At 36.7% G+C, this 16,446-nt stretch overlaps 1 protein-coding gene across 3 annotated transcripts in view; it reads left to right on the top strand.

Moving 5' to 3' along the window:
• Positions 1 to 16,446, top strand: part of GKAP1 (G kinase anchoring protein 1) — an 81,321-nt gene that overhangs the window by 48,930 nt on the left and 15,945 nt on the right. For 2 of the 3 annotated variants that reach the window (NM_001246567.1, XM_063787131.1), the window contains exons 8-9: positions 331 to 483; positions 15,946 to 16,047. In NM_001246567.1, coding sequence (NP_001233496.1) covers positions 331 to 483; positions 15,946 to 16,047 — 255 coding nt within the window. The remainder of the gene's footprint in view (positions 1 to 330; positions 484 to 15,945; positions 16,048 to 16,446) is intronic. The other variant, XM_009456681.5, reaches the window with a different exon arrangement.

Below are 16,446 nucleotides of genomic sequence, written 5' to 3'. Positions count from 1 at the left end.
GAATATATTAAAAAACCAGTGTCTTGTACACATTAAATTGGAGAGTTGTTCAGTATGTAAATAACAGAAATTTAAAAAGCAATATCTAAGTCCAAAAAATATGAAGTATGAAAGGAAATTTCCAAATGTGTCTCTACTGTTTTATCTTCTGGAGATGGAGAAGGATCAAGTCGTTGATTGTCTCTTACCTGTCATTTTTCTTTCTTTTTTTATCCTTCTAGTGGTTGACTAGGTGTACTAAATGCATATCCCTTCTTGTGGTTGACTAGGTGTATTAAATGCATATCAGTGCATGTTGAATGATAGTAAATCGTAATTCATTTTTGACAGGAATTGAGTTCTTCTCAGACTTTATCACATGATGGAGGATTCTTCAATAGACTGGAAGATGATGTTCATAAAATTCTTATTAGAGAAAAACGAAGAGAACAGCTTACAGAATATAATGGAACAGATAATTGTACAGCTCATGAACACAACCAGGCATGTAAAGTAGAAAATTCTCTTAAAATCACAGTGAAATTGAAATGTAACTTTTATTTTTTAAACAAGTAAGCAGTAGAATCAAATTATGATTGTATAAAGTAGTAGTTTAGGATATGATCTTAGTAATTATCACGCAAAGGTATTCATATTAAAAAGTATGAAGTATACTCATACTGTATGACTAGTTCATTCATTGATGACTATTTGCTGAGCATGTGCCATAAGCTATGTACTGTTAGGCACTCGTATGAGGGAGTGGAAACACGAAGATGGATAAGACCTTTCTTCCCTTAGACACTCAGAGTTGTGGGGATATGGAGAGGTAGACCTGTAAAAGGATCATCATTCAGCACAAATGAAAACTTTAAGGGAGATATGAACAATAAAAAAGAGGTTTTGAATAGCAAAGGTAATTGATCACTGCTTGGGTGAATTGTGGTGGGTATATAAAAAGTGACATTTGGGATGCAGTATGAATAGTGAGGAACTGTATAAGCTGAGAAATAGAGAAAGACTTTGGGTCTAAGGGAACTGAGAGAACAGACGTCCTGAAATATAAAAGGCCCTAGACCAAATGTTTAGGAAACTGAAAAATTCTGCAACTAAGAAGTTTACAGTTAAGCAAGTGTGGGATGACATGACTGGAGACATAGATTAGATTTATGTCATAAATGTCTTTTCTGTGAAACTAAGAAGTTAGAATTTTATCCTTTACAACAGGGCAAGCTATAGCCCATGAATCAAATCTGGTCAGTGGTCTGTTATTATAAGGACTGTAAGCTAAGAATGGCATTCATATTTTCAAAATACTACTTAAAAAGAGAAAAGAGCCTGGCACGGTAGCTCACGTCTGTAATCCCAGGAACTTGGGAGGCTGAAGCGGGCAGATCACTTGAGGCCAGGAGTTCAAGACCAACCTGGCCAACATGGCAAAACCTCATCTCTACTAAAAATACAAAAATTAGCCAAGCATGGTGGCACATGCCTATAATCTCAGCTACGTGGTAGGCTGAGACACGAGAATTGCTTGAACCCAGGAGGTGGGGTTGCAGTGAGCCAAGATGGTGCCACTGCACTCCAGTCTGGGTGACAGAGCAAGACTGTGTTTCAAAATTAAATAAATAATTTTAAAAATTAGAAAAGAGAGAATATGGCTGGGTGCTGTGGCTTATGCCTGTAATCCCAGCACTTTTGGGAGACTGAGGCTGGCGAATCACTTGAGGTCAGGAGTTCGAGACCAGCCTGGCCAACATGGTGAAACCCTGTCTCCACTAAAAATAACTGAGCGTTGTGGAGGGAGCCTGTAGTCCCAGCTACTCGGAAGGCTGAGGAGGAGAATCACTTGAACCCAGGAGTCAGAGACTGCAGTGAGCCAAGATCACACCACTGCACTCTAGCCTGGATGACAGAGCAAGACTCCGTCTCAAAAAAAAAAAAAAAAATGTGACAGAGACTGTATAAAACCCATAAAGTCTAAGATGTTTGTTGTTGGACCCTTTGCAGCAAAAGTTTGCCAGCCTCTGCTACAAACCAGTGTTACCCAAGATATATTATCTGAGGGAGAAAAAGATGCTTTCTCTCCTCATACCCCAGTCCTGGATATATGGGACCAGGAAGAGGTGAGACCTACTCCAAGATCCTCACTGCCACATCTTAAATTCCATCATACAGAGAAAGTGTGTTACCTCTCAGACCTCTATGTCTGCATTTATTTTTATCACCAAAACCACTAGTCTCTTACTTCGTCTTAACTATGAACCTGTTCTTGACCCTATATTGACCTCCAATCCATCAATTCTCCTAGCTTGAAACTTGTAGTAATTTCACTAATGTCCCCATGAACACTTTACCCTTACTTCCTTAATTTTCTGTGATTCCTTTCTTGCCAGTATGTAGCACTGGCTCGCACAATATTGTCTGCCTTGCCTGTTTTAATTCTCCAGCCACCAGCTATTTAAAAAGTATTTTTAAAAACACTGCTAATGTTCTCATCTGAAAATCAGTACTATGTAACTTTTGCCATAGTCTCATTTCTACTTAACAGTCCTTTGATTGATCTCTTTCTAAATTTGACAAATTCCTACAATAGCCATTCCAAATTCGAATAATCTGGTTCCCATCTGTTTCCATCTTTTCCTCTCTTCAATGGATGTTATCGCTTTGTTTACTACAAAGACTGGTAAATTCAGTCTTACAGTAAATTAACACCATCTATTAACATTTGTGTTATATGGTATACAGGAGAAGCTTTAAGAACTTTTTACTCTAATGCAGCAATAAGGTTTGTCTATAAATAACACTGTTTCTTATGGAAAATCTATTTTCGACTCAGTAGTGGGGAATCCTTGCCTACCCTGACGTACTCGTGAGGTTCTTTCTGGCATTGAATTAAATTTAATGTTTTCCTGTCTTTCCTCAACTTCCAAATTTTATGTATAATCCAAGCGTATTAGTCCATTCTCATGCTGCTATGAAGAAATACCCAAGACTGGGTAATTTATCAAGGAAAGAGGTGTAATTGACTCACAGTTCCACTTGGCAGGGGAGGCCTCAGGAAACTTACAATCATGGTAGAAAGCACCTCTTCACAGGGTGGCAGGAGAGAGAATGAGTGCCAAGTGAAGGGGGAAGCCCCTTATAGACCATTAGATCTCATGAGTATTCACTCACTATCACAAGACCAGTATGGGGGAAGCCACCCCCATAATTCAATTATCTCCCACCTGATCCCACCCTGGACTCATGGGAATTATTATAATTCAAGATGACATTCAGGTGGGGACACAGCCCAACTATATCATTCTGCCCCTGGCCCCTCCCAAATCTCATGTCCTCACATTTCAAAACACAATCATGCCTTCCCAACAGTCTTCCGAAGTCTTAACTCATTCCACGATTAACCCAGAAGTCCAAGTCTAAAGTTTCATCTGAGATAAGGCAAGTCCCTTCTGCCTCTGAGCCTATAAAGTCAAAAGCAAGTTAGTTACTTCCTAGATACAATGGGAGTACAGGCATTGGGTAAATACGCCCATTCCAAATGGGAGAAATTGGCCAAAACAGAGGGGCTACAGGCCCCATGCAAGTCTGAAATCCAAAAGGGCAGTCATTAAACCTTAAAGTTCCGAAATGATCTCCTTTGACTCCACATCTCGCATCCAGGTCTTGCTGATTAAAGAGATGGGCTCCCACGGTGTTGGGCAACTCTGCCTCTGTGGCTTTGCAGGGTACAGCCTCCACTTACTGGCTGCTTTCACGGCTGGCATTGAGTGTCTGCAGCTTTTCCGGTGCAAACCGTGGGTGGATCTACCATTCTGGGGTCTGGAGGACAGTGGTCCCTTCTCATAGCTCTGCTAGGCAGTGCCCCAATAGGGACTCTGTGTGGGGGCTCTTGACCCCACATTTCCCTTCCACACTGCCCTAGCAGAGGTTCTCCATGAGGGCTCTGCCCCTGTAGCACACCTCTCTACCTGGACATCCAGGAGTTTCCATACGTCCTCTGAAATCTAGGCAGAGGTTCCCAAATCTCAGTCCTTCTCTTCTGTGCACCCACAGGACCAACATCATGTAGAAGCTGCCAAGGCTTGGGGCTTGCACCCTCTGAAGCAAAAGTCTGAGCTGTACCTTGGCCCCATTTTTAGCCATGGCTGGAGCAGCTGGGACACAGGGCACCAAGTCCCTAGGCTGCACACAGCAGAGGGGCCCTGGACCCAGCCCAGAAAACCAATTTTCCCTTCTAGGCTTCCAGACCTATGATGGGAGGGGCTTCTGTGAAGGTCTCTGACATGCCTTGGAGACATTTTCCCCATTGTCTTGGTGATTAGCATTTGGCTGCTTCTCACTTGTGTGGTAGACTTGAATTTCTACCCAGAAAATGGGTTTTTCTTTTCTACTGCATTGTCAGGCTGCAAATTTTCTGAACTTTTATGCTCTGTCACCTCTTGAATGCTTTGCTGCTTAGAAATTTCTTTCACCAGATACCCTAAGTCACCTCTCTGAAGCTCAAAATTCCACAGATCTCTAGGGCAGGGGCAAAAAGCCACCAGTTTCTTTGCTAAAGCATAGCAAGAATGACCTTTCCAGTTCCCAACAAGTTCCTCATCTCCATCTGAGACCACCTCAGCCTGGACTTCATTGTCATTCAACAAGTCTCTAGGAAGTTCCAGATTTTCCCACATTTTCCTGTCTTCTGAATCCTCCAAAGTGTTCCAGCCTCTGCCTGTTACCCAGTTCCAAAGTCATATCCACATTTTCAGGTATCTTTATAGCAGCCCCTGACTCTCTGTGGTACCAATTTAACAGTAAATTCACACACTGCTATGAAGAAATACCCGAGATTGGGTAATTTATAAAGAAAAGAGGTTTGACTCACAGTTGTGCATGGCTAGCGAGGCCTCAGGAGGCTTACAATCATGGTGGAAGGCACCTTTTCACAGGGTGGCAGAAGACAGAATGAGTGCTGAGCAAAGAGTGGAAGCCCCTTAGGAAACCATCAGATCTTGTGAGAACTCACTCACTAACCGGAGAGCGGTATGGGGGAAACTGCCCTCTCCACCTAGTTTCACCTTGACACTTGGGGATTATTACAATTCAAGATGAGATTTGGGTGGGGACAGAGCCAAACCATATCACCAAGCAACCATGTTAATTAACATTTATGGTTAGCATATTCACTTCTTCCTTTTTCATTGATTATGATTTTCCTTTTTCATTATGATTTTCCCCTTTGTAGTATCTTTTTTAAAGCCACCTGAGATCATTTTTGGATAGAAGGAATGATATTTGTATATTTCAGGACATACTTAGGTTCCTCAAGGCCTTTATAGAACAAAGTTGGGTATATAACTTTATATTAACAAGTTTAAATAATTAAGTAGCAGTATGATTTAAACCGAAGTGATAGTTTGACATAGTGGAAAGAGAACAGACTTTGAAATCAAACAGTTTTATCGATTATTACATTGGGATGAAATTACCTGCCTTTCTTACACTATTAGGAAAGTTATAGATTATTATTTAAAATGTTTAGCAGAACATGTTTTCCACAGTATGCACTCAATAGATAATTATTTTTGTACAAGCAAAAAATGGTGAGCCCCAGAAAAGATACACTGTTAAAATGCTATAGTAATTCACAGGAAAGGGGATCAGAGATGGCTTTGTGAGGAGAAAATAGCATTTGAATTAGGAACTTAGAGTAGAATTTGGGTTTTCTTTGCTCTTTTTAAAGAAATTTTAATTTTTGTGGCTACATAGTAGGTGTATATATTTATGGGTTCCAAGAGATGTTTTGATACAGGCATGCAATGCTTACATAATCACATCTTGTAAGCATTTATCCTTTGTGTTACAAACAATCCAATGATACTATTTTAGTTATTTTTAAATGTACAATTAAATTATTGACTAATAGTCACCCTGTTGTGCTATCAAATACTAGGTCTTATTCATTCTTTCTAACTTTTTTGTACCAATTAACTATCCTAACCACCTGCCTACTCCCTCACTGCGTTTCCCAGCCTCTAGTAACCATCCTTCTACTTTGTAACTCCATTAGTTCAGTTGTTTTGAATTTTAGATCTCACAAATAAGTGAGAACATGTGATGTTTGCCTTTCTGTGCCTGGCTTATTTCACTTAGCATATGACCTCCAGTTCCACCCATGTTGTTGCAAATAACAAGATCTTTTTTTATGGATGAAGAGTACTCCATTGTGTATAAGTACCACATTTTCTTTATTCATTCATCTGTTGATGTACACTTAGGTAGCTTCCAAATCTTGGCTGTTAGAAACAGTGCTGTGATAAACATGGGAGTGCAGATAGCTCTTCAGTATACTGATTTCCTTTCTTTTGGGTATATACCCAGCAGGATTGTTGGATCATGTGGTAGCTCCAGTTTTATTTGATTTTTGTGTATGGCAAGAGATAGGTGTCTAGTTTCATTCTTCTGCAGATGGATATTCAGTTTTCCCAGTGCCATTTATCGAAGAGACTGTCTTTTCCCCAGTGTATGTTCTTGACACCTTTGCCAAAAGTGAGTTCACCTCAGGTGTGTGGATTTGTTTCTGGGTTCTGTGTTCTGTTCCATTGGTCTATGTGTGTGTGTTTATGCCAGTACCTTGTTATTTGGTTACTATAGCTCTGTAGTATAATTTGAAGTCAGGTAACATGATTCCTTCAGTTTTCTTTGTTTTGCTTAAGATATCTTTGGCTAGTGTATCTTTTGTGGTTTCATATATATTTTAGGATTGTTTTTCTATTTCTGTGAAGAATGTCATTGGTATTTTAATAGGGATTGCATTGAATCTGTAGATTGCTTTGGGTGGTATCAACATTTTAACAATATTCATTCTTCTAACCCATGAACATGGAATATCTTTCCATTTTGTCATCTCTTCTTCAGTTTTGTTCATCAGTGTTTTATAGTTTTCATTATGGAGATCTTGTTTGGTTAATTCCTAGGTATTTATTTTTATTTATGGCTATTGTAAATGGGAGTAAATGGGATTACTTTTGTTGATTTTTTTTTCAGGTTGTTCTCTGTTGGCCTATAGAAATGCTACTGATTTTTCAAGATTGATTTTGTATCCTGCAACTTTACTGAATTTATCAGTTCTAATAGTTTTTTTGTGGAACCTTTAGGTTTTTCCAAATATAAAGTGATACCATCTGCAGACAAGGATAATTTGACTTCTTCCTTTCCAATTTAGATGCCCTTTATTTCTTTCTCTTGTCTGATTACTCTAGCTAGGACTTCCAGTACTACATTGAATAACAGGGTGAAAGTGGGCATCCTTGTCTTGTTCCAGATCTTAGAGGAAAGGCTTTCAGTTTTTCCCCACCCAGTATATTACTTGCTGTGGGTTTCTTGTGTATGGCTTTTATTATGTTGAGGTATATTCCTTCTATACCCAGTTTTTTGAAGGTTTTTATCAAGAAGGGATGTTGAATTTTATCAAATGCTTTTTCAGCATCAATTGAAATGATCATGTGGTTTTTGTCCTTCATTCTGTTGATATGATGTATCACATTGATTGATTTGCATATGTTGAACCAGCCTTGCATTCCTGGGATAAATCCCACTTGGTCATAATGAATGATCTTTTTAATGTGTTGTTGAATTCAGTATTTTTTGAGGATTTTTTGCATCAATATTCATCAGAGATATTGGCCCCTAGTTTTCTTTTTTCGATGTTTCTTTGTCCGATTTTGGTATCAGGGTAATACTGGCCTTGTAGAAGGAATTTGGAAATAGTCCCTCCTCCTCTTTTGTCAGAATAGTTTGAGTAGGATTGGTATTAATTCCTTAAGTGTTTGGTAGAATTCAGCAGTGAAGCCATTGGATCCTGGGCTTTTCTTTACTGGAAGACTTTTTATTATGGCTTCAATCTTATTATTGGTCTGTTCGATTTTGGATTTCTTCATGGTTCAATCTTGGTAGGTTGTATGTGTCTAGGAATTTGTCCATTTTCTCTAGATTTTCCAATTTTTTGGCATATAGTTGCTCATAGTAGCCACTAATGATCCTTTGAATTTCAGTAGTATTAGTCATAATGTCTCTTTTTTTATCTGTGTTTTATTTGGATCTTCTCTTTTTCTTGATGTGGTTAAAGGTTTGTCAATTTTAATTTTTCTTTTTTTGATGTTTTTTGTTTTAATTTTTTAATTTTTAGGTTTTTTTTCAAGTTTAATTTTTCAAAAAATCAACTTTTGGATTCTTCATTTCAATTTCATTTATTTCTTTTGTATTGCTTTCTTCATTTTAGTTTCATTTATTTCTGCTCTGATGTTTATTATTTCTTTTCTTCTAATTTTGTGTTTGGTTTGCTCTTGCTTTTCTAGTTCTTTAACATTAATTGTTAGGTTGTTTATTTGAAGTTTTTCTTCTTTTTGGATGTAGGCACTTATAGCTATAAATTTCCCTCTTAGTACTGCATTTATTGTATTCCATAGCTTTTGGTGTGTTATTTCCATTATCATTTGTTTCAAGAAATTTTTCAGTTTCCTTCTTAATTTCTTCATTGACCCACTGATCATTCAGGAGGATATTGTTTAATTTCCATGTATTTGTATAGTTTCTAAAATTCCTTTTGTCCTTGATTTGTAGCTTTATTTCATTGTGGTCAGAAAAGATGCTTGATATTATTTCAATTTTGTTAATGTTTTAGGACTTGTTTTGTGACCTAACACAGGGTCTATCCTTGAGAATGATCTGTGTGCTGAAGAAAAGAATGTGTATTCTGCAGCTGTCGGATGAAAAGTTCTGTCAATATCTATTAGGTCCATTTGGTTTATAGTGCAGATTAAGTCCAGTGTTTCTTTGTTGATTTTCTTACTAGAAGATCTGTCCAATGCTGAAAGTGGAGTGTTGAAGTCACCAGCTATTATTGTATTGGGGCCCATCTCTCTCTTTAGCTCTAATAATATTTGCTTTATATATCTGGGTGCTCCAGTGTTGGGTGCATATGTATTTAAAATTGTTATATCTAATTGCTGAACTGACTCCTTTATCATTTTATAGTGACCTTCTTTGTTTCTTATAGTTCTTGTCTTGAAATCTATTTTGTCTGATATTAATATAGCTACTCCTGCTCTTTTTTGGTTTCCCTTGGCATAGAATATCTCTTTTACGTCTTCATGGGTGAAATGTGTTTCTTGTAGGCAACAGATCATTGGGTCTTATTTTTTAATCCATTCAGCCATTCTATAAAGACAATAGAATTTGAACATGCAGAGATGAAGAAGAAGAAACTGGGATGCCTTGAGTAAAAGTATGGAGGTAATGAAGTATAAACCAGTTTAATTAAAATAGAAGGTTTATAGAGGAATGTAATATAAATTTGAAAAGTTGGAAAAGACTGTGGCAAATTTAAAGGCTGGTTTATAATTTAGTCAGCAGACATTAAAGACTTTTTGAAGGTTTTTGAGCAGAAAGCAAAGTTTATTACAGTAATATTAATTTCACTGCAGTGCCTAGGAAAAAACCGAAGGAAGGTAAAGACTACTAATTATTAGGAAGGATATAGAACAGCATTAACATACCACTAGTGGGAATGTAAATTGGTATAACCATTTTGAAAAACAATTTGGCATTCACTTTTAAAGTTGAAGATAATGGGCATGACCTTATGTTCTAGAAATTCTACCCCTAGATTAAACCCTGAAGACATGTCCAAAAAAAATGTTCAAAACTCAGTTGTTTGTAATAGCAAAAGAATAAGAGAAGTGAATAAGTTGTAGTTATACATAGCAACGTGGATGCATATCAAGAGCATAGCATTTAATGAAAAACACAAGTCACCAAATAATAATTTGATGACATTCATATAAATTTTTTTTAATAACCCTGTCTCTACAAAAAAAAAAATTATCCAGGTGAGTTGGCATGCATCTGTAGTCTCAGCTACTCAGAAGGCTGAGGTGGGAGGATTGATTGAACCTGAGAAGTCAAGGCTGCATAGAGCTGTGATCATGCCACTCCCTTCCAGCCTGGGCATTGAAGCAAGACCCTGTCTCAAAAAAATAAATAAAAATTAAAAATAGAAATTTAATACATTATTTAGGGCTTCATATACATGTAGTAAAAAACTTTAACAAAGGAAAAGAACGACAAACAAAATCTGTAATCATGGATATCCTCAGAAGAGGAGGGAAAAGGGGTATGATTGGGGAGGGGCTGCCAAGGTATTGGTAATGTTCAAATTCTTAATCCGCTTTTTGGTTTATTTTTCTTTTTACCTAATGTGTCATACATAAAATTCTTTTGCGCATGTGAAGTTTTTCATAAATGAAAAAATGTGAAGTTTTTCATAAATGAAAAAATGTGAAGTTTTTCATAGCTTTCATTAAGTGTAAAGGAGAGAAAAGAGGATTCATGCAGTTTTAAAAATTCTCCACTTCTCTTTCTGTATATACTTCTTTCCTCTATCCAGTGTGCTCCTTTCTCAGAGAAAGAAAGCTCTTCTGCTTTCCAAGGTTAAAATCCTTTTTAACTGTGCATACATTAATATATTAGGCATTTTTAAAGGTGAAAAGTAAATCAACCCTAAGTCTGTCTGTCATTCAGTTTTTTTTTTTTGGAGATGGAGTCTCTGTCACCTGGCTGGAGTTCTGTAGTGCTATCTTGGCTCACTACAACCTTCACCTCCTGGGTTCAAGCAATGCCCCTGCCTCAGCCTCCCAAGTAGCTGGGATTACTGGCATGCACCACCACGCCCAGTTAATTTATTATGTATTATTTATTTATTTATTTAGTAGAGACAGGGTTTTGCCATGTTGGCCAGGCTGGTCTCAAACTCCTGACCTCAAGTGATCCGCCTGCCTCAGCCTCCCAAATTGCTGAGATCATAGGCATGAGCCACCGTGTCCAGCCTAGTTTCATTTTTGAATAGTGTTTTTCTAGGAAAATGCCTAGATGCATAGGTATTTTAAAATAATTACAACAATAATGAATCTAGTTTTCTAACCCCTTTTGTAAACCAGGTGTTATATCCTGCCAAATCAACATGCTGTAAGTTGCTTGGTATTTGCCCTATTATTGAACATTGTTTAGAATTGATGGCTTGATATTCACTGATCATACATTTAATTTTTTGTTGAATCATTTCCTTGGAATCGATTTTTTAAGATAATAATTGAATCAAAGGATATAAGCCTCTGTGTTGCTCTTGGTGCATTCAGCATATTGTCTTCTAGCAGCAGGATGTGAGATTACTAATTTCTCCACAACTGCACCAACGCTAGGTAGATCAGTCATCCCTGATCCTGTCCCCTCTTGTGGCCTTCGGGGCTCTGTTTTATTAATTACCCTTGCGGCATATTCCATCCTGTTGTTTGATGGATACCTTAGTCTCACTGTGTTCAAACCCAGGCTCATCATCTTCCTCTCCATACCAAGCATTTGGCTTGACTTCTGTCATTTCAGTTTTTGGTTTCCTCATTTTATCTAGATATCCAGATTCTACACTTTTTTTTTTCACTTTTCTGTTTTTCAAGATTTTTAGAGTTTTAAATATTTGAAATATTTTTCAGATCTATCTTTGTTTCCATTCTTACCAACATTTCTCTAATTTAGGCTCTCATTATCTCTTACTGGCATTATTTCAGTAATCTAACCAATCTTTCTGCTTCTTGCCTTTAATGCCATATAATGTGTTACACCCTGCTAACTAATGCCTTTTTATAAATCATTACTGCCATCATGCCATGCTGTGCCCTTAAACTTCAGTGTCTGTTGAATTAAGTACAGTGTCCTTGACCTGACACCCAAAGTCCTTAGGCTATGCTTTTCAAACTGAGTTTCCCAACCCATTCAATAGGCCCTAAAATCAGTTTAGTAGATTGCTACCAAAAAAATGGGACAGGAGAAAATGTCAGAGTATGTGACACCTATTTATATTTTGTGAAATTTGTTTCTATGTGTGCATGTGTTTGTATAAAACCTATCATACGTCACTGTCAAATAAGTTTGAAAACATTGTTATACAGGATATCCTTAACTTAATTAACTTTAGCTGTTTGTACTCTTCCAATTTTTCTTCTAGCTGGAGCAGACCACTCCTGTCACAGAATGCTGAGTGGGTCCCAGCTTTATTCAAGGTTCATTTCATTCATTTCACATGCCATCTCCTCCCAGAAGCTCTCTCTCACTGCCCCAGCCAAACCCCAAACCCGAGACACGGAAAACCTGGATATAATTTTCCTTTTTCTATACCCCATAGCATTTTGTTTTTCTTATTGCACATTTCACACTGCACATTTTCCCTGTCATTTTTAATAGATTACAGATCCCTTGTCAGCATAGGCTTTATCTTGTACATCTTTTCATCCTCATTTTAGTATAATATTTTCTACTTAGAAGATACTTTTTAAAAGGTATTTATTGAAATATAGGACTTCATTGAAAATGAGTATACATTAAAACAATATGACTTTGTTTTAAGAAGTAGTATCTCTTGCAGAAATTTTGGGAACTACTGATAAGTAAAATGAAGAAATGATAATGGCAAAAATAAGTATTTGAGGTTTGCTATGTATATGCCAGGCACTGTGTTAAGTACTTAAAATGCATGATCTCATTTGATTATTAACAACTAACTATGAAGTTGGTGGGTATCATTATCATCCCCAGTTTTCAGATGTAGTGGGAGAAAAATGACCCTAATCTCATTCACCTAGAGAAAACTACTACAGTACTGATAATTTGGTGTGGTCTTACTATGGATATATTCTTTTTACCTCATTAATGTAGAAACTGTTAGATGGACCACTTTTTCAGTTAAATACAAATGATGAGCATTCAGGACATTAATTCTTTTTGTTTTGTTTTCTTTTCTTTTTTTTTTTTTTTGAGATGGAGTCTCACTGTGTCACCCAGGGTGGAGTGCAGTAGCGCAATCTCAGCTCACTGCAACCTTCGTCCTCCAGGTTCAAGCCATCCTTGTGCCTCAGCTTCTCCAGTATCTGGGATTGAAGGCATGTGCCACCACACCCAGCTAATTTTTGTATTTTTAGTAGAGAATCACCATGTTGGCCAGGCTGGTCTCAAACTCCCGACCTCTGGTGATCTGCTCACCTCGGCCTCCCAAAGTGCTGAGATTACAGGCATGAGCCACTGTGCCTGGGACATTAATTCTTATACATGAAATAATTCAGTTTATAGGTAAATTGCCTCTAATTACACTAAGAAAAAAAAATTTTTTTAATGTACCAGTTTGGCTGGGTGTGGTGGGTCACGCTTGTAATCCCAGCACTTTGGGAGGCCGAGGCAGGTGGATCGCCTGAGATCTAGAGTTCAAGACCAGCCTGGCCAACATGGTGAAACCCTGTCTCTAGTAAAAATACAAAAATTAGCCAGCAGTAGTGGCAGGCGCCTGTAATCCCAGCTACTTGGGAGACTTACGCAGGAGAATCGCTTGAACCTGGGAGACAGAGGTTGCAGTGAGCTGAGATCACACCACCGTACTCTAGCCTGGGAGATAAGATCGAGACTTCGTCTCAAAAAAAAAAAAAAAAAGTACCAGTTTGATAAAACCTGGATTTGCTTACTAGTGAGATTGTACTTTTTTTAATGTTTGTTGGTCATATGTCTGTCATATTGGTTGCAATTTATTTCGTTTTTCCTTTACCTTTTTATTTTGTTACAGTGGTTTTTTTTTTTGAGATCTTTCATCAAATCACATCTATCAATCTTTTCCATTTTTCCTCTTTTTTTTTGATGTCAATTTCAGAAGGGCTTCTTATTCAAAGATAATAATCATATTCATCAAGATTTCTAAAAATACATATATGGTTTTATTTTTATTCAAAAGTAAAACAGTATTATTCCATGATTATTTACTCAGTATAAAATAATTTTGATAAAAGGAAATTTTAAACAATAAAGCAAAATCTTTGATAATCCCATGTTCAGGACAGTTAAAGTTTTGGTGTATGTTCTTCCAGAATTTTTTCTTTGCACACATTACAACTTTGGAATCATGCAAATATTATTTTATAGCTATATATCACCATTTTTAGTGACTTAGTTTTCAGTTTTTGAATTTACTATATATTTAACCTATATCCTATTGTTTGGCATTTAAATTGATGTCCAGTTTTTTGTTGTGATAAATCTACAATGAACACTTTTCATAGATACTTCCCTACCTCATTTATCTATTGGAGATAAATTCCTAGAAGTGAGATTCCAGAACTTAATAGTAGTATATTTCTAATTTTGACCTACTCACCTCATTGCTTAAACTAGAAACTTAGATTGTAGTGTTCATCTTCCTCACCTGCCACATTCTTTAAACCTTTCATCAAATGCTACCTCCAAATTATTTCTCAAATATACTTCTCTCTATTTATACTGCTTTCACCCTAATCCAAAGCATAATCTTATTTGACCCAGGGTTAGAGTAGTAATTAAAGGATCTTTCTACCTGTCTTACCTCACTCCATTTCATTTCCACACAGCATGAAAAGGGATCCTTTGCAAACATAAGTCTCACACAGTCAAATCTAACCTAGCAGTCCTGTTCAAAATCCTTCACTGCTTTCTGTTTTACTCAGAATAATGTGCAGACTGTTCTTATGGCTTACAAGGCCCTCCAGGATCAGTTCTCTACTGGCTTTTCCAAAGTCATCTTGTACCATCTTCCCCCTCACTATCTTACCATACTGGTTTATTTTTTTCTTCAAATTCTCCAGGCCCTTCCTGCATGGCCTTCAAACATACTGTTCTTTCTACCTGGAAAGCTCTCACTTCCCCTTTTTACTTAGCCAGTTCCTACCCATCACACAAGGTTCAATTTAAGTGTCACCACTTTAGAGAGCTTTACTAATCTAGAAAAGAAACACAGAATCTTTTCAGTTCTGTTCACCATGGTGTACCCAACTCCTAGAAGTTAGATGCTCAGTGAGTATTTGTAGAGTACTACATTGACGTTGCCACATTACTCCTTAGATAAATAGAACCATTTATATTCTCATCAAAAGTATGACTTTGGGGTGATTTTTTGTTTACACTAAATTTGTTTATTTTGGTATATGGTGCAAGATGACAGGGATTTAACCTGATTTTTCCCAGTTAGCCATTTGTCCTGTAACCTACCATTATTCTGTAATTCAGCATTTTCTCACTTTTTAAAAGTATCATCCTTACATTACAATAAATTATTATATCTGAAGTCTCTTTCTGGATTTCTTTTCTGGTACATTGTTCTGTCAACCTAGGTTCCATGATTTTATTTATTTTGCCTTATATAATTGACAGACAAATCTTTCTTCATCAAATTAACTTTTTGTTTGCATCCATCCTGAATTTTCCAGATGAAGTCTTTACTATCTTTTTAAGTTCCAAAGAACAACATCCTATTGGGATTTCTATTGAAATGTTATTGAACTTACAAAGTAACCTGTAGCCTTCCTATTTACAAACATACTTTGTTCTGTGTCATTTTTGAGATTTTATAAATTTCTTAGTGTTGGTCCTGATCACTTCCTAGTTTTATTGTTCTGGTGAGCTTTTCTTGCTGTTGTGAGGAAATTATTTTTCTAGTTCTGTCTTCTACCTGTTAATTGCTAATATAGTGAAAAGCTATTTATTTTAGTTTTCATATTTTTTATTAATTTTGTATTTGTAGTCATTTTTTGAATTTTTGAATTTTTACGATAGACTAATAACAACAACTTGTCACAGAGCACTTTTAATATGTTTGTTCCAGGATAGAAATATCCTTTGAAAGCCCTGATATTGTTTGTCAGTATGTTTGGGTTAATTATAAATACTTCCTTGCTTGCATTGTGTGTATTAGGATTATATAATTGAGTGAAAGTAGAAATGTAGTCAACAGCATAAGGTGGCCTCAGAAAATTAAGGTCAGAATTTTTCCTCTTAAACTTTTCACAAAGGAATACTATAAACCAGAATTAGCGGAATAATCAAAGTCCTAAAGTGTTGTTTCTCTCTTTTCAGGAAGTGGTTCTGAAAGATGGAAGAATTGAAAGACTAAAGTTAGAGCTTGAAAGGAAAGATGCTGAAATCCAGAAGCTGAAAAATGTAATCACTCAATGGGAGGTTTGTGTCCATTTACTGTTGTTAAAGAAAATAATTCTATAAATTTTCACGTTTTCTGTTTTTCTTACATGTAAATATGTTTAATATGCAATTCATGGGAATAGTCATTCTGTTTTTTATGTTCTTAAACTCTTTGATTAATGGTTTAAAGTCTGAATGATTATTTATTTATTTATTTATTTATTTATGTTGTTGTTGTTGTTTGAGATGGAGTCTCATTCTGTTGCCCAGGCTGGAGTGCAATGGAGTGATCTCAGCTCGGTGCAACCTCCGCCTGGGTTCAAGCGATTCTCCTGCCCTGAGTAGCTGGGATTACAAGCATGAGCCACCACGCCCGGCTAATTTTTGTATTTTTAGTAGAGACAGAGTTTCACCATGTTGGCCAGGCTGGTCACGAAC

Source organism: Pan troglodytes, chromosome 11, assembly GCF_028858775.2.
Source record: "Pan troglodytes isolate AG18354 chromosome 11, NHGRI_mPanTro3-v2.0_pri, whole genome shotgun sequence".
Taxonomy (NCBI): domain Eukaryota; kingdom Metazoa; phylum Chordata; class Mammalia; order Primates; family Hominidae; genus Pan; species Pan troglodytes.
This window is presented reverse-complemented; position numbering and strand designations above follow the sequence as displayed.